Below are 27509 nucleotides of genomic sequence, written 5' to 3' on the forward strand. Positions count from 1 at the left end.
TAATTAAATCTGGAATTTAAAGGTAAAAAGCATACTTAATATGTGGTCATATGATGTATATATATTTGTATACATATGTATATATATATATAGCATATATATACATATATTTGTACACATATGTACACACACACACATATATTTAAATGTAATATATAAAGAATATTACCCAAAGTACTTATTTTTAAAACTGGACAGGTACTATTTTAATGCTGGGTATTTTACTATTGTGACATATACATCTCCTAAGTCATGCTTAAATGAGGTTCTCTACAACCTCAGAAATATTAGTATTAATATTTCATTGTGTACATTGTGCACCAGTAAATATTTCTATTGTACACTATGCATATTAAAAATTAAAATGACCCCTATTAAAGACTCTCAACAAAGGAACAATATCATATCAATGGAAAAGACACTGTGATGAGACTCAACATTTCCACAGGGCAGCTAGAAAACTCAAATATTAACTCATTAATTCCCACATTATTCCCAGTGGATTTCTTCATCAAGCTGTATGTTGAAAGGACAGTCATCAGTGGATTATTCATATTTACAAAATGTTAATTGTTTCCATTCTTTAGTCAAACATTTGTCCATTATAAAAGTAAAGGTGGAAGAATATGACTCTAATATACTACTCTGAATTTTGCTTTCGATATGTCACCCATAAACTTTTGTATCAATGATTAAACATAAGGGAACAAAAGGAACATATTTCAGACATATTGAGTCAATAGAAAATCATGGTAATACAAAAAAATTGGAAAGAAAAAAAATTCTGAAAAATTGCATTTATAATCCCCAAGCTAGAAACCAAAATGCAAATCAAATGTGTAATTTTCATTGTTAAATTCATTTTGCCAAATTGAGCACAGAGTTTCTATAATGTTATTTTGACATTGATTTTTAATGTTAAATTATAACATACTTAATAAGTGTCTACTGGGCAAATAAACTATATATCTATATAATGAAAGAGTTGAAAGTACCGCTATTCTGAGGATCAGAGAAACTTGAGTTTGAGTCACAATCACTGGTTTTATGGACTCTAATCAATTATCCCAACCTCCTTAGGCTTTAGGTTTCTAATTTGTAAAATGGTTCTTACTTCACATCCTTGTTATAAGAACTGAACAAGATAACACATGAATATTGTTTGGCGTGTGCTTATTTGATAAATGTAACAATTTCCATCACAGTATTGTATTGTTTGTAATAGGTGTAATTACTGATTTTTGACTACCAAAAATGTGCCAGGCGTCAAAACTAGGACTTGAAAAATAAGATAGTGAACATACTAGACTCAGTATCTGCCCTCATCGGTTCACAATCAAATGGAAGATACAGAGAAGCAATTGCCACACACTGTGATAGGAGTAGTATAGAGTATATTGAGATCACCACCTCGCTCAGACTAGGAAGGACAGGGTAGAATAAAGTGACATTTGGGATAAGAAGGATGTGGTGGGTAAGGATGAGTCAGGTGAAGCAGGATGGAGTAAGAGAGCATTCCTGTCAGAGAGAAAAGGTACAAAGATGAGAACTGATAAAGCATGGGGAATTCCATTGAATGAAAGATTAGTATAGCTGGGTGGGGAAGTGCGAGGTGTACTATTCTATGATACTGAAGGGGTCAGCTGTGGTCAGTTTTGCAGGGACTTGTAGCCATGTTAAGTAGTATAGACTCCATGCTGTGAGCAATGGGCAACTCCTGAAAGGTTAGAGAGGACAGAACTGTTACGGGATTTGCATTTTAGAAAGACCATCTATTGTTTTGTCAAGACTACGCTAGTGAGGGGAGACCCGTTTGGAGGCTGTAGCAGTAAAACTGGAAGATGATGGAGGTCTGACACTGGGTAAAAGCCGTGGGGATGCAGAGAGGTGGACAAAGATACGCAGCCTTGGCAGTCCCTAGTGATCAATTAGAAGTAATGGAGAAGGACCTTGGGTTCCATGGATAGTACTCTTCACAGAGAGTAGTTGCCATCTCTTAGAGACTATGTGCTTAGGTTGGGGATTGTCATATGTTCCTTAACCCATATAAGGTAAGATAAAAGTATTAAATGGGAAAATATCAGCAAAGCAGCAAGTATATTTAAAAATGTATATATCGGTGATATAATTGGGGAAAAAAATGGAAATCTAGAAGTAACTGCCCATCATCTATTTATTCATTCATTTAATAAATATGTTGTATGTGCTGTGGACTTAAGGGAAGACAGGGTTAGTGTTTTTCCTGTTCTCAAGACCTCATAAGCTAATGATGCATCATAGAAGTTCTTCCTAATGATTTGGAAGACTCTTCCAGCAGCTTTAAACTCAGAAGGGGATGCTCCTTAAGCACAACTATCACACTCTGGGAGACTAAGAGCTCTGTAAGTATAGTTAGACCTCCACAGATCAGTGTGGAATGCAGAAGCAGATCAGCGTAAAGTGCAGGCCAGCACCAGAGGAACAGAACCTTTCAGGACTAAGTGGGAGGGCTCTGAAACACTCCAGACTATGCTGTTAACCTGTGCCCAATGTGCAGTGACTGGAAGTTAACACCAAATCTATAGCTGACACCTGTACCTAGTTCTTCAACAAATAGTATTATTTATTTCAGAAATATCCCAAAGAAAGTACATTTTCAGACACTTTTAAGATTTAGTGTAGTGGTTAAGAGTGTGACTATGGAGCAGACTGCCTGGATTCTAGTCCAGGACCAACCACGTACTATTTGTGTAACTTTGGCAAGTTTTCCTTTGTTGAAAATATGTTTATTTTTCTCATCTTAAGGCTGGAATAACAGTGTGTCTTATGGTGTAAAGACTGAATGAGACAATATATGCCCTCCAATAGTACTTTGTCCATGGTGAACATTTAACAATAGCTGTTATTAACATAATCTGAATTACAAGGACCTCACTGACATTTTTACTCTTTATTCTAGAGCTCACTCGTCACAAAAACAAGTATATTTCTTTTATAATTACTTTAGTAATATGCCATTTTTGTTCCCAAAAGTATAACTTTAATAACTTATTTAAAAATTTTTATTTAAATGGAATTACAGTAGTAATTTTCTTGACATTGCCTTACACTTTTGAACATTTTTAACTTCCAAATAGCTTTTAGAGCTTCATAACATTTCTATAAGCATCATAGGACAGATACCTCATTTAATAAATTAGGAAACAGGGTAATATAGATTTAGTGATTTGCTTAAAGGCTTATAGGCTTTTAATCTAGTATTCATATAAATCAACCAAAACTCAAAAAATTATTGGGCAACTGTTATGTACCCAGCATTGTGGTAGGTGCTTCAGAGGATAAAAATGTTATAAAATACTATCCATAACCAAAATAAATTTACTTTCTATTTGGGGAGAGGAGATTTTGTATTGTCTTTTGCATACTCTTGGCAGTTTTGCCCAGCCTTCAAAGCTCTCTCAGATCTTTCCAAGTCAACATTCTTTATTATTAATGTTCAATAAAAATTCATATTTCTAGCTTATCATTACTCCTACTATGGCATGAGTCAAGAAATTTTCTGAGGTTTAAAAAAACAATTCCTCAAATTACTTGAATGTACTTTGAAGGTTGAAGTCTCTTAGGACTTAAAGAGAAGATGAAATGTGACTCATGCTATTCCCTTTCTTCTTTTGGAGACCAATAGGAGGAAGGTGTAGGAAAAACAGCCCTTAGTTTGCTCTGGAATGGAGGATACTTAGGTGTGACTTCACAGATGTGAGAGGCAAAAAAAATACGAGGTTCCAGCTCAGCACATCTCTTCATACCAGTCTATTCTTGCTTCCTGGAAACCGAGACTCCTTACCTACATCTCATCCTCAGCTCCTGTGATTTATGCCCCAGGAATTCCAAACTACTAATTGTCTCCAAATACACTCTCTGGCTTCCTGTCTTTAGGTTTCTGCATGTTTATATTTCCTGATTGGAATGCCCCCTAGAAAAGTAATTTTCTTAAATATTTTAAGGAGCTTACCATATCAAGAATGTAATCAAAACAGTTTAAAAATATACAGAAAATATAAAATGTATCACCATTCCCAGATAAACTTATAAAACAATTTATTACAGAGAGCAAAAGGCAAACAACAAAAAAAGACTAATAGTGGAATATGTTATTAGTAGTAATTCTTGTAAGAAAACTTACCTGGAACAGTGTGGCATGCAACTGGTAATACTAATAATGATGATTTATCAAATATTCTATATTAGGCACGGTGCTAAGTACTTCACATTTATTATCTCATTGAATACTCTGCCCCAAAAATGCAGTCAGTAACATATGCACGTTTTTGAGATGAGGAAACTGATTATTAGATAGGTAAAGTCACACAGTAAGCAGCTAAAATGAAATTATATAACCCAGTATCTGGCTCCAGAGTATAACCATTTACCAACTTTATAACTGTGGCCTCACATGTCTAAAAACAAATGTTCAGTGTATGAATAATAAACAGTGGGCACTTGTAATTTTATCACAAAGCATTAATATAATTTTGGAGGTATTATAATGATGCATTGCAGATAAGTCATTACTGGAATTCAGGAATGGAAACAATAACATGTTCAAATGAAACTAGTCTAACAGAGGCCACGGAAGGTAACATTTTTGCATTAGTAACATATGTCTCAATATGAAAATTCATACTTAAAGGTTGAAAGTCACACACACACACAGATGCTCCTCAACTTACCATAGGGCGAACTCATGACAAACCCATTATAAAGTTGAATCATTAAGTCAAACCATTATAAGTCAGGGTCCAACTGTAAATACACATACACACACACACACACACACACACACACACACACACACACAGAGAGAGAGAGAGAGAGAGACAGAGAGAGAGAGAGAAGCAGAGAGAGAGAGACAGAGAGAGAGAGAGATAAAATCATGCCTTATAGCTTATTAGTATACTCCATTATCTAATCTCCCTGGCATATGATAACTGCTAAATAAATGAAAATAGGCAAAAAGAATAAAGGCTAAAACAAAAAGAACCAAAATGATGAGATTAATGTACTACAGGCAGCATTCCTAATGTAGAACAAAGACTTCATCTATTGGGGCATCTGCTGTCAGCTTAATTCCTCTAAAAGCAGAATATCTCATAATTTGTGCCTTACTTTGATGAACAGAATACAGTATGAGACTGATGAAGCAATGAGGGCAAACAATATTGTATGGGTTTATTTCTGACCAAGAAGAAAGGAATTGTGAAGTAAAAGTGCCAGGAAATTTGATACAATATGGTAATCTGTAGAAGAACATAAAAAGAAAGCCAGATTCAAAAATGAATAAAAGAAATTGAAATGTATCATTAGGGGATAAATAGAAGTTTCAGTATTTAATTACAAAATTTCATCTGGATGAGATACAACTGCATTTCAACAGCAATTCATGTGGAAAAGATGAGATATTATCACTTTCTTAGAAGGCTGGTGTAAAGTGACAAGGTAACATGGCTAACAAAAACAAAAACAACAAAACCTAACTCAAGTGAATCTTGAATCAAGAGAAAAATTTGGTCCAAAATAATTGGAATTAAAATGACAATCTCAAGTACGCCCTAATCAGAGAAAGTATTTATGAGAGCCCTTCAAAATGGTTTTATTAACAAGAGTTGAACGAGCTGGAAAAGTTTGATCTGAGTGTCTACTTTGTATCAAACATGTTTAAGTAGGTCACCACATAAAAGGAGAGACATGCACGCATATAAGTAGCTATCCTAAAATATGATAGTACTTTGTAAGATGCATGAGTCAAGAAAATGCATTATTTATTACTATGCTCTATGCCTTGTATCTCTGGGAACCAAAAAAGAAAGCAATCTGTTCTGCTTAGGGTTGGGAAGGCTTCATTACCACTGCCTTCAAAAAGCTGAAACAGTGTTTCTGAAGCTTAAGAACTCCTGAACTTCAGACACTATGCCCATGAACCAAGTGGGTGCATTCTAATTAGACAAGCAACACATTAAAGGTCAGCACAGGCGGCAAAAGCTTCATTTACCAGGACTTCTCCCTATGACAGGCAATGTGCTCTAACGTTATTCTATTCTATTTCATTGACTGGGTGCAGTAGCTCACACCTGTATTCCCAGCACTTTGGGAGGCCGACATGGGCGGATCACTATTTCATTTAAAAAAAAAAAAAACCCTGGCCTATTAAAGGGATTTCTCAAGTCTAACTAAACTATGACTCACAATTTGAGAAGCACCACATTAAATTATCTCTAAAGCTTCTATTACCCTAACATTTAAAATTTCAAGTAACTCAATGTTCCAAGATATAAAATGCCATGAAGTAGAAAGAAACAGAACTACCCCTGGTGCTTCAGTGGATAGTTGCTTTATAAAAAGGTTACTGTTTCTTTTAGCCTTGATCAATATACAACAACAGTAAGAGTATGAATCATGTCAAATTTTTACAGAAAATGTATATCTTATGGATGGTCTTTGTAATAAAATAGTGTTTTTCCTTTTTAATATAACAGATAGCATATGGTAGCCATTAGTCTTCATCAAATGCTAAATATAGGTCTAAAGATTCAAGACAAAGGAAACCAGACTAGGCTATTACTAAATTTATTTTAACAGAAGTTCAAAATCAATTTTATAAATACAAAGACAACAATTTTTCCAAAAATTGGCCTTCATCTGATTCCTTAGGAAAACTCAAATAAACAAAGTCTGAACTGACATAACATCAAAATTAAAAATTCTGTAAAAAAGTCCACAATATTGATAAAAACAGTCTATTTTTTTTGTACTGAATCTATTTCCATAGACATAGAAATGTGACAGGATCTATCTACTATTACGTCTCTGCACTATATTTCTTTCCCTTCTCTCATCTCACAAACCTGAACTAACTAAGCAACTCTAATGCTAGGGTCAAGGCAACTGCTTCCAGCTCCAATATTAGCCCCATACTCCTAAAAGTGGAGGATGACCTAGATTATTCAGAGACTCATTATAAATACTTGAAGCGTCTTTCAAGGGATATAGTCAATAAATCAAAAGAATGTCACATACCTGTGGTATCTTCCATGGACAACCATCAAAATGCAATGGACATGGTGATATCTAATAGAATTATATCTCTAATAAAATGTCTTTAATGTATTCAATCCTTTAAAATATTTAGACTATACATCCTGAAAGGTGGGCACCCTGCTGTTTTTGAGATTTCCAAATACTAAATGGGAAGTAAAGGTGCTTTGTCCTAGACTTCTTGTTAATTATCTTATATATCCGTTAGACTTTTAACTTAATATTTTAAAGTAGGTTGCTATGGATTAAGTTTTGTCTCCACAAAATTCATATGCTGGAGCTCTAACCCTCAATATGACTGTATTTGAGGATAGGGCCTGTAAGGTGGTGATAAAGGTTAAATGAGGTCATACAGGCTGGACTTTATTCTGATAGGGCTGGTGCACTTGTAAGAAGAAGAATAAACACCAGAGTTCTCTCTCTTTCCATGTACATGCATTGAGGACAGGCCATGTGAGGACACAGCAAGGAGGTGTCTGTCTGCAACCCAAGGAGTGAGCCCTCACTAGACATTGACCCTGCTAGTATCTTGGTCTTGGACTTTCCAGTTTCTGGACTGTGAGAAAATAAATTTTGGTTGTTTAAGCCACCCAGTTATGGTATAGTGCTATGGCAGTCCAAACAGGCTAATGCATAGGGCAGTGTAATTTTAGTTGAAGAAGCTACAAGAATATTTCTTGTTGCTAAGTTCTCTTCAATGTACATGAGCCAATGTGATGCAACAAACAATAAACAGAACTTGTAAATAAGGGCTCTAAGTTCAACTCTCGGCACTCCCCTCACTAGTTATGGGACGTAATGCTCCCTGAGCTAATTTTCTTGTCTGAAAAGTTAACATAATAACACATTTCTTTCCAGGTTATTGTAAGTATTAAATCTGATGATGTTTGTCTATTTGTTGGATCGTTCATTCATTCATCTAACAAATATCCATTACTAAGGATGAGAAAACTCACACATATACTATATTACCCTTTAATTTTTCAATCATTAGCTTGAGTTAAATCTTTTGTTCTTCAGTGAAATAAAATTTTACATGATGTCAAAAATCTATATGGAAAATATGTAATAAGAAATACAGGCAATATAATACATGTACTGTAAATGTTCCTCAACTTACAATGAGGTTAGCTCCTGATAAACTCATTGTGAGGTGAAAATATTGTACATCAAAACTCATTTAATACATCTAATTACCAAACTTTATAACTTACCCTAGTCTACTTTAAACATGCTCAGAACATTTAGATTAGCCTACAGTTGGGCAAGATCATCTAAAGAAAAGCACAATTTATAATAAACTGTTGGATACCTTATGTAATTTACTGAATACAGTATACTGATGGTGAATATTGGTTGTTTATCTTTGTAATCACATGGTTGACTGGGAGCTGCAGCTTGCTGCCACTGCCCAGCATAATGAGGGTATCTTGTACCACAAATTGCTAGCCTGGGAAAAGATCAAAATTCAAAATTTGAAGCATGGTTTCTAGTGAATGGATATTGCTTTTGTATTATCATAAAGTAAAAAATCTTAAGTCAAAACATCATTAAATTGAGAATCATCTGTATGTGTGTATATGTAGATATGTATATGTATTCATACCTTCACACACCTATAGAATCTTACCTCTTTGCTTTCTTCCAGATCCGATTCACTACTAAAGTCTTCCGTGTTTAAATTTTCAAAGTCAGATTCTCCTACAGCAATTGGTACAGTCACAGTAAGACTGGGATTGTTTATGAATGACATGTAATCACTTTCATCAATAATGTACTTTTCAACACTGCTGCCAGTTCCTATACCGCTTGTAGTTCCATTTACATCTTTAAGATAGTCAAGATCTTTCCCAATTTCTGTTGTATGATTGGACATACAACTGTCTTTCTTGTTGTTTAGATCATCAAGTGGTTTAATTTCATCTAAAATCTTTTGTTTCCTAATGAAGGACTGTTGAATAAATTCATATATTTTTCTTTTCACATAAGCTACTCCTTTGTGCATCCTATCCACAGCAATTTGGAGATTGTTCATTTCATTATCATCATCAGTGGCTGCAAGGTTGTCTGCACTAAATGAGCTCAGAAGCAAGGCCAGAAAGAGATTCAGGACCTTTAAAACAACAAAAACATGATTATAATTTTACACCGATGTAGGGAAGAGCAGATTACAATCACTTATTCTTTTAAGTGTGGAAGAAACTCTAAGTTCTAAAACTTGATGAGAAGGAAACACCACAGCATAGTGATTAGAAGATGGGTGATCTGAATTTGTGACTGGCTCAATAGCACATCCCTGGACAAAGACATGATTTCCATTGCTCTCAAGTTCTCCCATTTGTAAAGTGAAATTGAATGAGCTAATCTAAGGGTTTGCTAACTCTAAAATTTATGAGTAAAAGAAGACAGGTTTATATAGGTACTACACAAGAATTCTTAAAAATCACTAATGTTTCCAATATGCATGTAAATGCATTCTATAATTTTTTGATAAACAAAGATATTAAATAGGATGTTAATTGAAAAATAACCATTAGGACTCAGAATGAAGATCAGGAGCTTAACATAGGCATTGACACTTGTTTTCTTAATCTATTATATTTCTCATAATTCATTGTTGACTAAGTAGAGATGTTTATGAATAATCTCTCATATTTCCATGAGACTGGCACGTGAATGTACATACTTTTAGAATATTTTATATATTTCTATACTATAAACAGTAACACTCCAAATTTAAGAGAGAGAAAGATTGATCAGTTACTCTATTAGGGTAATTTCAGGAGTCATTAGCTATTCGAGAACTGACAAACTCAGGTTGGCTAGTGCATCTGCCATATGATGTAGAGTGATTGAATATCATATGCTACAATGAGGCAAAGAAACGGCACAATCATTACGAACACTTAAAGACACCACTTTTTAGTCCTGATCTGGATGGTAATTTTGCTCTTTCTCTCTCCACTTTTTTTAGACTTCTCTCTTCCTTGGCTCCGAATTTATAAAATGGTCCCAGCACATCCTTTTAGACTTGTCTTCAATATGATACTCTACTGTAATTCACATAAAAATGTGATGAAGTGACTGATGAAATAGAATTTGGTATAAAAAATGTAGGGGCACTGCTATATTGCTGTGTTGTTAAAGTGATAATATATCCAAGGTAACGGACTTTTAAACTAATAATCATAGTTTGTTTTTCTTTTTGACAGAACGGTCACCATTCCATTATACTCTTAATGTATTTCTGAAATGCGTATCTTAAGTGGGTACATACCACTAGGTTTCCAATCACCATGACCATCATGAAGACAGTAAGGCACATGGCTTGACCAGCAACCTCCATACAGTCCCACATGGTCTCTATCCACTCCCCACACAGCACGCGGAACACAATCAGGAAGGAGTGGAAGAAGTCATTCATGTGCCAGCGTGGGAGTTGACAATCACTGGCGATCTTGCAGACACAATCTTTGTAGCTTTTACCAAAGAGCTGCATGCCAACCACGGCAAAAATGAAGACGATGATGGCCAACACAAGGGTTAAATTTCCCAGAGCCCCCACGGAATTGCCAATAATCTTTATTAGCATATTTAACGTTGGCCAAGATTTTGCCAACTTGAAAACTCGCAGCTGGAAAATAAAATATTAATATATATTTGTATGGTTCTTAAAAGCATTATATGTATTGAGCTTTACCTAGAAATGGTAATTAGAATTCAATATCTTACAATATCTGATCTGCCCTAACTCTCTCAGGCTCATGGCTAATTTTTGGACTCCCTAGGAAAAGCTGCATTTTCCATATTTTGACCATGTAGATCATTTTCTCTGACAGTGAATTATTTTTCTTTCCTTTTCTTTTTTTTTTTCTTTTGTCACCCAGGCGGGAGTGCAGAGGAGTGATCTCAGCTCACTGCAACCTCCGCCTCCCAGGTAAAAGTGATCCTCCTGCCCCAACCTCCCAAGTAGCTGGGACTACAGGCACGTGCCACCACACCTGGTTAAATATATACATATATACACGTATATGTGTGTGTGTGTGTATATATAAATATATATACACGTGTATATATATACGTATATATGCATATATACGTGTATATATGTATATATTTACATATATACTAGAGACGGAGTTTCACCGTGTTGGCCAGGCTGGTCTCGAACTCCTGGCCTCAAGTGATCCACCTGCCTCAGTTTCCCAAAGTGCTAGGATTACAGGCGTGAGCCACCAAGCCAGGCCTCTTATAGTGAATTTTTAATGAGTACTTGGAATCCAACTCTTCTTAATATGTTTTATAAAGGTGGTTCTAAGGCTGGACATTATAATATTAACATCTGAATCTGAAATATCTGCTGAAAGATATTAATTTGCCAATAGTGTGCAAAGTAACATCATACTGAGCCCTGATATAAGTAGAGAAAAATGTTCATTATTCATTAATGCTCCTTAGGGGTATTCACGTAGCTACATGCACCTGCACTGAAAAACTTGGAATGTTTCCCATGATTCTACAATTATTTTCCTGACTTGTAAGGATATATGTGTAAATTAATGGGCATGTTTAGTAATCCTACAGACTTTCTCTCCTTTGACTTTTGCAAGATGCATATTTTCCAGAGACAGAATTAGAAAAAGTTTCTGCATGAACATCTTACATCAGATTTTCATCCACTGCTACAAAGGGCTATATATATATTTTCAAGTTACTATTAAAAGGTGATGCATTTTCATTAAAAATATTTTCTTAGGTCTAGAAATATTAACCGTGGTAGTCTCTAGAAGCAGTACTTAATGAAAATAGCAACTGAGTAATACATTAACCTTTACGTAACTATGTTCTTTGAAATAAAGGTTTTCGTAAATAATTGAGAATTTTTTTTCCACATAGGAAAAGTTTTTGACAATGCAAATTTTACAGAAAAACTTAGAATGCTAAGGGTTGTGTGGCAAAAAAAACTATGACATTGCTATGCAAGAACCTTGATGGTTAGAAATGTTTTTGTGCTTTTTTTTTTTTTTTTTTTTTTTTTTTTTTACCAATCGAAATGAACGGAGAACAGATAATCCTTCCACATTGGCGAGTCCAAGTTCTACCAGGCTAAGCGTCACAATAAAACCATCAAAGATATTCCAGCCTTCTTGGAAATAATAGTAAGGATCCATGGCAATAATTTTCAGAAACATTTCTGCTGTAAAGATCCCAGTGAAAACCTAAGATCAAAACAAAATTACTCTAATTCCACCAGATAATGATAATGTACATGACATAAGATTTGCCCTTAGAACATAATGCTTATGCTATTTTCCCACAATGATTCTATTACTAACTTAAATTTGTATGGCAATTTGTAGTTGATGAAAGACTCTCATATACATTATTTAATTTTATCCTTGTGGAAACGCTAAATAGATAATGCAGACAGAATTATTACTTTACAGATAAGGAAACTAAGGTCTTCAGATGGGTGAAATGACTTGCTTGATATCATGCAGCAAGAAAATGGCAAAACTAGGATATCAGTACAAGTCATCTATTTTTTTTTTTTTTTTTTTCAGATGGAGTGTCACTCTGTCGCCCAGTCTGGAGTGCAGTGGTGCGATCTCGGCTCACTGCAAGCCCCGCCTCCCAAGTTCACACCATTCTCCTGCCTCAGCCTCCTGAGTAGCTGGGACTACAGGCGCCCTCCACCACACCCGGCTAATTTTTTGTATTTTTTAGTAGAGACGAGGTTTCACCGTGTTAGCCAGGGTGGTCTCGATCTTCTGACCTCGTGATCCACCTGCCTCGGCCTCCCAAAGTGCTGGAACTACAGGTGTGAGCCACCGCGCCCGGCTCAAGTCATCTATTTTTAACAGTGCTCTTTCCATTATACCAAACTACCTTTTTCTCCAGACTTCATATAACATAAGTACTGACAACATTTTGCCCATGAGCAGTTTTATTTCTCTATAAGCTTATTCCTATTTCCCTCAAATCAGAGTTATACATTCTTATCTATTACTATACTAGGTACATTACTGTTGTCATTCTTTGTTATGCACATGAAAAAATAAATTTACTTCTTTTTTTTTTTTTTTTTTTTTTTGAGGCGGAGTCTCTCTCTGTCGCCCAGGCTGGAGTGCAGTGGCCGCATCTCAGCTCACTGCAAGCTCAGCCTCCCGGGTTCACGCCATTCTCCTGCCTCAGCCTCCTGAGTAGCTGGGACTACAGGCGCCCGCCACCTCGCCCGGCTAGTTTTATTTTTTGTATTTTTTAGTAGAGACGGGGTTTCACCGTGTTAGCCAGGATGGTCTTGATCTCCTGACCTCGTGATCCGCCCATCTCGGCCTCCCAAAGTGCTGGGATTACAGGCTTGAGTCACCGTGCCCGGCCAAATTTACTTCTGTAGTATAAATAGTAGAACTTCAAAAATATAACTAATAAAATGTCAGTTGTTATACATGATGTTTCTGCTTTCTACCATCAAAAATCCTAAACTTCAAACCAAATATTATGGAAAATGCATATATTACTTTAGCTAGCTCTTTCCTTCAGCAAATAAAAGCTAATATTCCTAAGTTGACTGGCAAACATTTTAATAATTTATGTTTTTGAAGCACAAAAAGGAAAAATTAAGTGGCAACCTTCACCAAAAATGACCTTCGTAATCATATAATACACAAAATGTACTGGAGGTTTTAAATAGTTCATGGTTTTGATATGGAATAGATGGATAAACAATACATGTACTACTTAGATCCTGGAAGAATAAAAGCTGGAGACATTTTTGAGTTGTTAAATTATTTCTTGCAATGATGATGACTAAGAAGGATAAAAGAGATCCACAATTTTATTTTAACCTTCTACAGTAAGGGAAATTGTAATAATATCTCAAAAAGTGTGTTCTTAAACTATGAGCTACTTCTGGATCTTGAAAAGTTATAAATATTGCTGTTGACTTTTCAAGTAGTGCTGTAGGCCTATGCCTTTTTCAGTTTTTGTGAGCACATTAAGGTCATTATTTTTGGCAAAAAGTGGAGTATAGCCAGTATGATATAATTAGCATTTTGCAGGGGCCAGGAAGCATGAAGGGTGGTTGAAAGACTGCTATACACAATTAAATGTAAACAGTTTCTCAAGCAGAAAATTTGAAGACTAAACACATTTACCTTCCAATATGCTTACCAAATTTCCTACTGTAAGCACATTATTGAAATGGTCCGTCATTGGATAGTGCTCCATGGCCATGAAAAGGGTATTTAAGACAATACAGATGGTGATGGCCAGGTCAACAAATGGGTCCATCACGACCAGGTTGACAACATGTTTCACTTTTAACCAATATGGAGAACAGTCCCAGATTAAGAATATGTTGGAAAATTTATACCAACAGGGTGGGCATTTCTGCCTGGATTCTTCAAGTTCTAGATTAAAAAAAAATAAGAACCACCAAAAGGTATATTTTATACACACGCATTTATTTCATATCCACTAAACTTATTTTCAGTAATCAGCACATTTTTGTTACAGAGGCAACCTTTTTTGTACTTCTTAAAAAAAATTACAGAGTTTACTCTAAACCTCCCAAGGATATTTCATTAGACACACACATAGAGCCCAGGTAACAATGGGTAGTTTTTGTCTTATGCACTGACATTGTGGCTCAGCGCTTGGCCTCAAGTGATGCGAGTGGTTTTTCATGTGAAGTCTCAATGGGAACATGGTTTAGGGTGGTGTAGATGCTGTGTGCAGCCCTATGTGAATGACTCTACATTGTCAACCTCAGACTATGAGAGCTAGAATAGGGATTGATGTGACCCAAGAATCATCATTTTAACTTGTTTTTATTTTGTGAAAATGACCTGCTCTTCCTCTACAATCTTGAGAGTACTTAGGATGAGGCTGAAAAGGGTTGTACTGCTGAAGTCTTAAACTAATGGAACAAAAAGAGGGTCACTGTGACTAACGAGATTAGAAACCCCTAACAGAAATGCTTTATTCTGCATTTTCAAAGAGTTGCCACACAGTTAGGAAAACATTCTTAGTCCCAATATCACTGAGTTTAAAATAAATTGTTAAGGCTTCTAGAATATCTGAGTAGATATAACAGATAACAGTTCTTGAATTAAACTTATTGTCTTTTCATTAGAATGCACTATTTCCAACTCACAAATATATTTATTTGAAATGAGACAATATAAGTTTAGTGAAAATAATTGAAACGAAAATAGAATTTGTTACCAACCTTCTACTGTATTTGTTAGAATGCTGGCTATACTCATTGCTCGTTGCCTTTGGGAAGGATCTTCTAGAAAGTCCATGGAAACATGGAAAGAACTTGACCTTCTCTTTCTCATTTCAGTTTCAGTGGTTGTTCCCTGTAAAAAAAAAAATGCTAATGCGTTAAATGATTAATTTGAGCAATATGACAAGCAAACAACCAAGTGGTGACACAGTGAATTTCATGAAACACATGCATCATGCACTTTCATATTCAATTGGTGATGGCAGATATTTCTGACTTATTGTATCATTAGCCTGGAATGTTCAAACTGTTAACCATTTAGTCATACAGCAAAAACCAAGATTTTAACTTCCTGATTTCATAATTTTATAAAATATGAAACAATTTTAATATAGTTGATAAAACTCTTAAGAGATATATTTGACAGTTATTACCCTTATTTCTGAACTAATAGTAAAAGCCTAGTAACTTAAAAGTCCTACAAGTGATCAAGGCACTTGGTTTTTGAGAAGGTAGCTATTTAATTTTAAGGAAGTATCAATGATTGCAACACACTTAGCTGCCATCTTATTTTCTGGACACAAGATGTAGATGGTCATTGACAACACAAACTCTATGTTGAAAAGAACACACACATGCTGCATGGACAACAGTTTCATCCAGGGTACCAAAGCAATAAGTCATCTAATTCTGACTTAGTCATGCCTCCTCATGCTGATATATTTCCAAGTGAGTAAACAGTCTAAGAAGAGGCAGCATCTGTTTAGAAATTCCTCATCTGGGTGTACATCCACAAACACATAGCATACCTTTGTACACAGACAATTATTTTATCTGTCTGTATTAATAATGTATTTGTGTCTCTTCATTTAGATTAATTTTGAGAAGACCTATATCAGCATTTTTTTAGTAAGAAAAATATGAGTACTAGGAGTATTAAGGTAACAATGAAGCTATCTACTTAAGCACAGTGTTTTTGAAAATCTAAACTAAAGCAGAGATATATTGAAGAATCCGTTGGAAAGATTTATTATACACCCTTGACACTTAAACATGGGATCATTCATTTACTTTTATATCAGAGCCTTAGAGGATGTCCTGCTATCTAAATTCAGTGTGGGTATATAGCAAATCCTCCAACTGGAGGCAGTAATTATTGTGTCTAATTAATCCTTAGCACTTTCAGTAAGTAAATGCATTCAGGTTTGTGCAGTAGACTGTTAAGGTTTTAAGTTTTAGTTGGTTAGTCTATTAAAGATATTACAAGATGCAGGTGCATTCACAGCGTGACCAACCAGGAATCATTCTCAAGGTTGCCGTTTTGTAGAAACACTGGCTGGTGCAACAATAATGGGCCAGCCATGCCTGAACTATTTAAAACTTCCTTACATTGTCATCAGTAGCTGGCTTATCTATTATCACCTCTGGCAGAAGCTGTCCAACAGGCGATGTAGGAACTGAAGGTCCACCAACCAAGGAAACCACACCATTGCAATCCACAGTGCTGTGCATCTTCCCATTCGCTGGAAACACTGCCAGCATCCGGGATGACCTACTGGTCTGACTCAGGTTGCTGTTGCGTCGCTCTCCATGTCGTCGGGGCACAAACAAGGAATCTCTACGGCTCTCATTATCCTCAAAGGTGCTGTGCTCATCATCTGCAAAGTCATTCTCAGATCCCACATCCTTTGCTCGCCCTCTAAAGCTGAAAAGGCTTGTTCTGCTATTTCGCCTTGGTGAAAATAGGGAGCCACGGATGCTCAACAAAGACTAGAAGTTTGAAACAGCAAACAAATAAAGCCATATTAATATGGCCCTTTGAATGTGATTTCATTTTGCAAGATTACGTGGAAGAAGATTTCAGCATTCATGACAGAATATGGCCCATTCCTTTTGACTATCATTCTCACTTTATGTGCGTTCACATTAAATTAAATTACCTTGATAAAAGAAGGTTTCTAGCCCTTGGGATTAAAGAACGAGGAGATAGATTGCAACCTTAACATGTTGAAACACACACACACAACACACACACACACACACAAACACACACACCCTGAACCACCATTTCTCAAGTTCAAAGGGAAATATCCTCAGAATATGGCAATGGACATGGTAAACATTCAGTGAACACTGGCACCATGACCTTAACAAGACCACCTTGGTTTTCATGGATCTTGTCTTTCAAAAACTTTCAATACTCCTCACGATTTAGTTTACTCCACCTTTCTAAAATCACTTTAATTATTATTTCTTTTTCACCTATAAGGCATCGTATTGTTGGAACCTGAAGTTCATATTTCTGAAATTCAGAGCTATGTGCCTTTTGAACAAGTGTACCATGACTAATATTTTCAGAAGCATGCGTGGTGACTTATAAAGAAGTTATGAGGAAAAGCAACATAAAATCATAAAATAACCTAAGGACATTCTTGATCAACAATCCCCAGTTCCACATTTTTTTTCTTAAAAGTGCTGAGGATCAAAAAGATTAAATGTCATTAGTTGTAGACAAATATCGGCAGACAATATCAGAATGACAATTCAGTTCTCCTGACTGTCAACTTGGTGTTATCTTAACTACACTGAGCTGTAGACTTACATATCTGTGGAGTAAAATTTTCGCTTAACTATGTGCAGAAGGGATAGGTTTAAATACAGCACAACAGTGGTCGATTCAGTTGATAAAAATTCCTAAGTCCATTTTCTAATTCTCCCCCTCTCTCCCATGTTTTAATTTTCAACTGTGCATCAGTAAACTCAGCAGTGCCATACCTGGTGTGGGGAAGAGTACCTCTTTTCATACGTCAACCGGTTCCCTTCAATGGAGAAGCGAAAACCTTTCCTCCTGATGCTGTCCTCAGATTCAGATTTATGGAATTCATCCTCATCTTTCTCTTCCCCACCAGACTGCTCTTTCTGTTTTCTTTTCTTCCTCCGATTTCTTCTTTCCTTAGCACTCTTGGAACTCAACTTAGAGGCTTCAGATGAGCTGTCTGAGAGCCTGCCTGCTGCACTGGGCTCTCTGGAATGTTCTGAGGCAGTTGCTGTCGCTGCCTGCTACATTGAAGAGAAATAGTTTTAACATAGCACCTGAAAAGACTGTATCTTTCTCTGAAAGGGTTGAAGTATTTGCATGGCATTTAAAAAATATATTGAGCTGACTGAGGATCATCTCACAGAGAAGATTCTCTGCAAGTATAAGAGGAGATTTTTTTTTTCCACCTAAGGAAGGCTTTCAGAGATAATCTGGTCTTCTCCATGGTAACATTTATTATGTGTGTGTTAATGCCCCACAAACCACATATTCAAAAATATCCATCAGGTATCAACAAGAACACAAATTCATTACTTTTTGGGATTTGATTTACTTTAAAAATTGCTATTTAATTAGTGTTGTTTTCTTTTCTCTGAAAAAGAAACTGAAGTATAGAAGAAAAGCTGATGAATTACTTGAAGTCCTATCTTCAGGCAGGGGAATGGGATAAGGACGTGAGGTCCTTTCTCTAATTATTGAAATTGGATTGTCCAATACCCTCAAAATATCATTAATCATATTTATGGACAGTTATAAAATCCCTTTCTCACCCATCCACAATATCCAGAAAAATGGAGAAGGGAGAATCAATAGTTTCTGCTGAGCAAAATAAGACATCCAGTTTTCCAAAAACTGTCCCCACCATCTTTGAATCGGTACTGGTTCTTAAGGGACATGTGGAAATGGAATAATACACTGCTTTTTGATTATAGCTTGTACTGGTAGTAAGTTGACACTTTTTAATTATTATCATTGTTCCCAGGGTAACCTTGATAAATTATTTACTCTTGCATATAAATTAATATTTCTGAAACAACTTTCTTCTTTAGTAAAGACATTAAGTTTGTATGCTAAACAGAAAGATGAGAGAGATAGGAGAGGCATTTTATGATTTATCACACTGTGAGGTCTAACACTTCACTATAAAACCAAGTAATCCTTTTTAGATGGTCAAGCTCTGTAAGATTGGTGACATTCATATGTCTATTGGATGCTGCTATATCAGAGATCGTTATATTATTTGATCACTTCCTTATAAAGGAAATAAAGCAACCATGTTAAAAGCCAACATATTTTTAGTTAAAGAAAAAAGGAGACTATGTTTAAGAACTAGAGGAGCAACTCTTCATATGATAACCAATAATTTCTTGTTCTAAGAAAAGATGATTTCCTCCTAATGTCAGGCTACTCATTGAATAAAAGTCTCTCACTTGAAAATACCCCAAAATAACATTTTCCCTTTGCTTTGAGAATCTTAAGATGATTAAAATAACATGAGAGAGTTCTATTGTGGTTATTATTATATACATCTTAAAAAAATAAACAAAATAATTAAACTAAATAAAAGTAAATGGATGATCAAAATATAGAAATCGTTAATAATTCCTCATATAACCACCTGCCTTTAGGTACTCACTTTCTCTTCAATATTTTTGTAACAATCAGAACAATAAAAGGTCAGTGCCATGAGACAGGGCATCTTTACCTGAGCTGCCTCCTGTTGCTTTTTAAGCTGTTCGATCATCTGCTGAAATTCGGCCTCTTTCTGTTCTGCTTCTTCCAAGGTGGCCTGATTCTGTTCCTCATAGGCCATGGCCACCACAGCCAGGATCAAATTTATTAGGTAGAATGAGCCCAAGAAAATGACCAACACAAAAAATATCATGTATGTTTTCCCAGCAGCACGTAATGTCTGCAAACAAAAATATCAGAATTATTTCTCGATATTATTTCACTAAGTGGTGGCTTCAACTTTCAGTTTACTTGTGTGTCTAGCAAAACTCAGATATAAATAGTAATTATGCTGGTCACAGCACACTGTACTTTTTTTTGATTCTTTGTTTCTTTAACTTCAGCTTCTTCCTTCTCTCCTAGCTGATGGATTCGTACTATGATCTCTAGGGGAGAATTTTTGTATTCACCAAGAATGAAACAGTCAGTAAAATGCCATGGAGTCCTCCATTAAAGACCTGAGCCGTTAGGAAAGTCAAGGAAGACAATAAAGTTATCTTTCTATATCTGCTTCTTCATTTTCATTACCTCCCACCTGAGAGATAATATTTGAGGGGGTAGATAAGGCTGAAGGGAGAACGTGCCTTCTGTTTAGGACAATCTGTGTCTGAGAAAGGTAGAGAACAGGTTTTGAGTCAAGAAGAAATGGGAGAGAATTGCAATCCTTGGCATCATTCTGCTCAATATGTGTTATAATCAATAGGATAGAGAAAGTCAAGTCTCGTTTCAAGTTCTGCTCTTTCTACTATATTATCCTCTGGTTTTAATTTCATAACTCAATTGGTTTTCTTGTGTACTTTTACTTAAATGGAGAGTGTAGCTCTTTAGTGTCTCACCAGTTGATAAAGATTTTCCCAGAAGTCCTGAGTCATTAGTCGAAACAAGGACAAAAAAGCCCAACTGAAGGTATCAAAGCTTGTGTAGCCATAATTGGGATTTCTACCAGCTTTCACACACACATATCCCTCTGGACACTGGCTGCAAGTGGGGCAAAAGAAAGTATTACAAGTGGTTCTGCTGCCTTTTTACTCTGATACTATGCTATAATATTGTCTAGCCAGAAAGATTTGCTATTTCAAAATAAAAGTTTGATAAATAAGTAAGTAATCTATTTCCCAACTTTTGACTGCATATAGCCTTATTAGCTACTTGGCATCATCATTAAAATATGGTGCAGCATTTCTAATAATATTTTACAAAATAACTTTTGTTGATAATTTGCAATTTCAACATCTCCATTTCATTTCTACTACTATGGAGTCTCCAGAGTTTATAGCTCCATATACTTATCTAAAAGAAACAGCATTGTTATTACTATATAAACTAAAAAAGTAGGAACAGGATTACTCCTCTTTTTGTATTTTTGCTGTTATATACAGTGGATGTTTAAGAGATATTTTCCTCTTTTTTTATACTTTTATTTGAAGTTCAGAAGCACGTACATGTGCAGGTTTTTTATATAGTTAAATGTGTGTCATGGGGGTTTGTTGTGTAGATTATTTCATCACCGAGGTATTAAGCCTAGTACTCACTAGTTATTGTTCCTGATCCTCTCCCTCTTCCCACTTTCCACACTCTAGTAGGCCCTAGTGTGTGTTGTTCTTTATATGTGTCCATGTGTTCTCATCATTTAGCTCCTGCTTATAAGTGAGGACATGAGGTACTTAGTTTTCTGTTCCTGCAAAAATAGTTTGCTAAGGATAATGGCCTCCAGTTCCATCCATATCCCTGCAAAGGACATGATCTAATTATTTTTTATGACTGCATTGCATCCCATAGTGTATATGTACCACATTTTCTTTATCCAGCCTATCACTGATGGGCATTTAGGTTGATTCCATGTTCTTGCTATTGTGAATAGTGCTGCAATGAACATACGTGTGCATGTGTCTAACAGTATTACTTCTTGTTTTAGAAAACATAAATCTTACCTAATATTTAAATAATCTCACACTTTATCTAAAACCTTACATATAGCAAATTAATGTCAATAAAATTAGTTGGCTGTTATCTTCAGTTTCTATAAAAAGAGAGAAAAGATACACATATGTATGTGTACACAGAAAGATACACAGATACACACAAATTATTGACTTACCCTGCATCAGAGCTATTTCCACAGAGTAGTGCATCTAAAAAACCCTCCAGGAAATAATGATATCCTGTTTGAAAAAAGAAAGTCATATGATGAACATTTGCATTGTTAAAAACACTAAAAGGAGAACAGGAAGGTCAGGTTCTTCTTTTAAGTTTGTTGAGGAATTTTAAACATATAATTCATTCAAAGGCACAAGTATTTGTCTCTTCTCCCTCCAAATTCTAGATATTCTATCTAGATACTTTACAGTGCAAAGCATTTTGTCATTATGAAGGAATGGCATTAGATTAGATACAGTGCAAAGATACTTTACATTAGATACTTTATAGTGCAAAGTATTTGCATTAGATACTTCACAGTGCAAAGTATTTCTTCATTATGAATGTAAATTTAGTGATAATGACAGGTACTAACACAATCTTTCAAAAAGGTATTAGCCTTTATCCACCACTCTCATGAAAAAAAATTCATTCAGTAAAAATAGACAGGAATGACAGGAATTCATTTTCTCAAAACGGCCACACATTTCAAAATAAAAGAATAGTATATTTTCTGGTCCTCTCTCCTATATTTTTAACACTATACATTTTAATAATTAAGTATAACTTATATTCTCACAGTTTCCAGAATATAGGCAACTTATAGTCAAATATGCATAAACCAGATCAACAACTGAAATGAAAGCAGTTTTAAAAAGTCTTAAGTACTAAAGCTAAAATGATGACTATAGGTGAACAGAACATTATCTCAAAGATTCCCGTTTCTTGCAAACTCCTTTGCGTCTTGCAACATCCAGTTCTTCTGTAACTTTTTCCTTGATATTTTCAACTTTCTTTCCACTAAATGTTGTCAGAATTAAGAACTCTCCTCATTGTGCTACGAGTAACACATATATACTTGAATTATTCTTATAGTGACACTCCTATATTGTAATTATTTATTTACAAGTATTCCTCCTAGAAAGTCATGATCATTAATTACTTCTATATTAGTGTTTGTTTGAGACTGGGTAGCCTTTCTGTAAAGTTTATTGAATGAATAAGTAAATAAAAGACAAAAAGAGGAAAACATGAAATTAAACAATCAATGTTGGATTTTGTAAGAAGATATATTTTCTAGATGTTAAGTTTTCTGAGGAATTTATTCCATGCATAGTTCCATACAGTACACAGAACCACATAAGGAAAAATATCATTTTTGTTTCTAATATTCTGACTTATTTGAACCTAGACAGGAAAGTTGACGTAGTATTTTCTAACTTTGAATTAAAATTAAACAAAGAGAAAGGACTATAATAGTTTATGGATGAATTTTTGGTATCTCATATTTATAAATGAAGTTTTGCTCATTAAATTCATGATCTAACCTTAATGATTAGCCTTAACCTGAGGAAAATATAACTTTTCAGTTATAATATTTATCCTTAAATTTAATAAACTTAATTTTCTATTACTTTCAAAAATGAACCACTTTATTTATATTTGCATTTGGTTTAAAATAAGAATCACAGATGTTTAGAGCTGAAAATGACCTCAGATATTATTTATTTTTTTACTTTGAGTATTGGAAAAATGCAGTCCAATAAATTTTCCCTAGAGAGAATAAACCCTAAATAACCCTCATAGTCAGTATTTTAAACTTAGGTAAAACAAACAAACAACAGATTTCAGGGAGTTGGTGATTGAAGTTGACCTACTGGCATCATATCAAGTGAATAAGGAACATTGGTGTATTGCTCAAACACTGTTCTTAATCTGAAGATTAACAACTAAAGATTTACAACTAAACCTAAAGATTTTCAGCTGTTTGTAAATTATTTATTAGCGTATCACTGAATGTCATGGAAGAGTTCATTTGTATCAACCTAAGGTATTTTCCAGATTTATAACTATAAGGAAACACTGATTAGTACTCGCTTTTTAAACTATGCTATCATTACTTTAATAAATACAAACAACTAGTAACTTTCTGTAATTAATTCTGTTTGTTCCACACAATCAGTCACTGAAGTTTTCTTTCTTTTTTTCCAAAATATTATTCATCACCTTAAAATAATACAGATATACTATATTCAAGAACATCTAAAAATCTAAGTTGTGCAGGTTTAATGTTTTTCCTTAAAAAGGACTTTTCCTTTTCTTATTAATCATGTTCTAACTCTCCTTGCTTTTGAAATATCACTACTGGCAGATTCTAAAATTAAAGAGAGAGGAAACTTACACACTTTTTATTGTCACTTTCAAAAGAGAAAGGCTATTAGCACAATTATTATTATTTCCAAGACAGAGTCTTACTCTGTCACCCATGCTGGAGTTCAGTAGCATGATCATGGCTCACTGCAGTCTTGACCTCCCAGGTTCAAGTGATCTTCCTATCTCAGCCTTCTTAGTAGCTGAGACTATAGGTAAATGCCACCACACCCAACTCATTAAAAAAAGTGTGTGTGTTTGTGTATATATATATATAATATATATATATATATATCTCTATATATATATAGTAGAGAAGGTGGTCTCACTATGTTGCCCATGCTGGTCTCAAACTCTCAAACTCCTGGCTTCAGGTGATTCTCCAGCCTCAGCCTCCCAAAGTGCTAGGATTATAGGTGTGAGCCACTGCACCCAACTAACATTTTCTATTACTCTCTCCTGAAGCTTTATTAACTGTAATTTTCTTCTTTTTGATGGAATACTACTTTTCAAATATATGAATGAGATTTACTTTTAGGTATCACTTTATTTCCTTTAGGTAACAAAATAATCTATTAAACTACAACACTCTGAAGCCATGTGTTATCTCCATTATTTTCCCCAGTGTACTACAAAGTTTCTGATACATAAGAGACATTGTGTAATTAGTGTATAATGAGTTACATTTGCATAGTACTGTAGAATTCGCAAAGGGCATTCACATGTTTTATCTCCTTTGATTATATCAATTACCACAGGAAACAACAAAGGATCCTAGGAAAATTCTTTCTAGCTGAATTCTTCAGGCTTCCAAATGATGATAAAATAGAAAATGGCATTGAGGAGTCAAGACTAGAGTAGTTATGAACAAAATTGTTAAATGTATGTGTAAGCCATTGATAAGGTGATTAACAAAATTCTTCTTTAAAATTAGTTCCAGAAATATAAATAATCTATTATTTAAAATCCAGAGGATAGAAATACCAAATAAAATATAATTTTAAATATTGTTAAATAGTTTGATTAGGTAATTTTCTAAAAGATGACGTCTTGTTATGTGATCATTTAAAAACATTTTCATGCCTAGATGGAAGGCACATTAGCAATGAAAAGACTAAATATACATAACAGTAATTATTTTTTAGAGGGTGTTTTATTTATTTCGTTAGTTTTAAATTTTAAATTTTAATTGTTGTGGGTGCAAGGTAGGTGTTTGTATATATGGGGTAAATGAGATGTTTGGATACAGCCATGCAATGTGTACTAATCACATCATGTAAAATGGGATATCCAGCCCCTCAAGGATTTATCCTTTGTGTTACAAACAATCCAATTCTACTTTTTAAGGAAATGTACATAACAATAATTCTTACTTGAATCTTGAATATATGACTTCCAGTCAAACTCAAAGACAGTTTCATTTATAAGTGTACCATTATAATTCACAGTTATATTCTTTTCTACACTATGTTCCTCCAGGGAAGCATTGGTGGGAGGCCACTGTATACATTTATTCCTCAGGTTGCCCATGAACAGCTGCAGCCCAATTAGAGCAAACACGCTCAGACAGAACACAGTGAGGATCATGACATCAGAGAGTTTCTTCACAGACTGGATCAGGGCTCCCACAATGGTTTTCAGGCCTGAAAGAAAGAAGTCTGTTACTATGAAAACTTAACACATCTGAAATAATAAAAGTTTCACACAATTTTCTTGAAAACATAGATTTCATTCATAAGTCCAAGAATGTTTGCAATGCTAATGGAGAAGCAACACTTCATGGAAGGGGGAAGAACTTCTGAAGATGAATTCCAGAAATGTAATGATTTAAGCAATGAAATGAAGATTCATATCCCATTATGTCAAGACAGAGTAATGGAAGGTTCATGTTCTTCATGGAGCCTATATTAAGGAAAGGGCCTTGTCTTTTTCCTTTTTGCTACTGAAGCTTGCCTCACATTTTCATTAGGGTCAGAGGTCAGTTTTATGACAAAATACTTGAATAAATATTTTTAAATTCCTATTTATAAATAAGAAAGATTTTGCTGTACAACTGAAAGTGGTTTGCAGTATAATTGTGCCTTAAGATAATAAATCCTCCATGCAGACTCACACTATTTTTTATTATCTCATTCCCTTCTCTTTTGTTAGCAAAAAATTTAGAAGATTTGCATTGTATACACATAGTCATTAATGACTCTAATGAATAAGAAATTAGAGATTGGTACATTTAAAAGGGAGCAAATTCTTGATAAAACTAACATGGTGAAAAAACAAAACAAAACATGATATTTGTAAGTGCAAATCACCTTGACCTCAAATCACAGTATCTCACATAAGACACTGTTACACTCCAAGTCTGATAAAGCTTATGTCTAAACAATAAGAATCATTTTCTTTGAAACACCTAGTCTTATGATTCTTGATTTTCGGTAAAACTGAATGCCAAGCAAAGAGAAGGATGCTGAATCATATGATGGGTCAGTCTCGTTGTCTAACCTTGCTCTCACCTGGAATGACTGAAATTGTCTTCAATGCTCGGAGAACTCTGAATGTTCTCAATGCCGAGACATTGCCCAGGTCCACAAACTCTGTGACGTACCTGTAATAGGGAGTTCACACACAAACACAATAACAGGATACAAAGAAAAAGCTGTAGGTACAAGGAGCCTATGCTTTACTCTAATCACTTCTTACCTGGAATTACAGAAATAGTTTTCAAAGCTCTCAAGACTCTGAAAGTGCGAAGAGCTGAAAAATTGCCTAGGTTTACAAATTCTGTTACAAACCTGTAGAATTAAATCAGAGTTATTCAAGATTTTAGCAGGATTTATATTACTTGCATGGGTCTTTTATAAAGACCTTCTTGGTGATTTTAAATGATAAATATTGTAAGTGGCAAATCAGGAATTAGATTTCATCACTAATCCTCTGTTCACATAATTTAAGGCCATTAGCTAAATGTAAACTTCATAAAGTAGGCGCCATTGTTGTCACTTTGGAAGCAATGCAACCAATATCATGTGTAACTTGTAAAAAGAAAATAAATCTTGGCTATGGTTTAGGGTTTTAGTTAGAAAAAGATATATGAAATCACCGAACAGAAATTTGGGCATGAAAAGGCAGATTGCCTTACTGCTTTTATATACGAGATAAGATTTTCCCAGTGTAACTTTTAAATAAAAGTTAAGCAAATTAAGAACAATATTTTATGAGGGTCCAGTGCTGCCCCTATTATTATTGCCATTTTGATCTTAAGAAATGGAAATCCTGGTATGCCTTCTTTTGAGCTGTGGCCAGAGAACCTGGCAAAGAATTGGCTCATCCTGATCAGACAGGAAATTACAACCAGACACGCAGTATTCGGAG

The 27509-nt window shown here is 34.8% G+C and overlaps 1 protein-coding gene across 6 annotated transcripts in view; it reads right to left on the reverse strand.

Moving 5' to 3' along the window:
* LOC105483300 (sodium channel protein type 1 subunit alpha) overlaps positions 1-27509 on the reverse strand; it is a 136742-nt gene that overhangs the window by 37845 nt on the left and 71388 nt on the right. The window contains exons 7-18 of one of the 6 annotated variants that reach the window (XM_071072884.1): positions 26651-26742; positions 25514-25783; positions 21952-22015; positions 20690-20831; positions 19828-20034; positions 18080-18361; positions 16778-17074; positions 15305-15437; positions 14245-14483; positions 12117-12290; positions 10349-10705; positions 8702-9184 (exon numbers count right to left, since the gene is read on the reverse strand). In XM_071072884.1, the coding sequence (XP_070928985.1) occupies positions 8702-9184; positions 10349-10705; positions 12117-12290; positions 14245-14483; positions 15305-15437; positions 16778-17074; positions 18080-18361; positions 19828-20034; positions 20690-20831; positions 21952-22015; positions 25514-25783; positions 26651-26742 (2740 nt within the window). Of the gene's footprint in view, positions 1-8701; positions 9185-10348; positions 10706-12116; positions 12291-14244; positions 14484-15304; positions 15438-16693; positions 17075-18079; positions 18365-19827; positions 20035-20689; positions 20832-21951; positions 22016-25513; positions 25784-26650; positions 26743-27509 lie in introns of all 6 variants that reach the window. The other 5 variants (XM_071072882.1, XM_071072879.1, XM_071072883.1 and 2 more) reach the window with 5 other exon arrangements.

Source organism: Macaca nemestrina, chromosome 11 (genome assembly GCF_043159975.1).
Source record: "Macaca nemestrina isolate mMacNem1 chromosome 11, mMacNem.hap1, whole genome shotgun sequence".
In the NCBI taxonomy this organism is placed as follows: domain Eukaryota; kingdom Metazoa; phylum Chordata; class Mammalia; order Primates; family Cercopithecidae; genus Macaca; species Macaca nemestrina.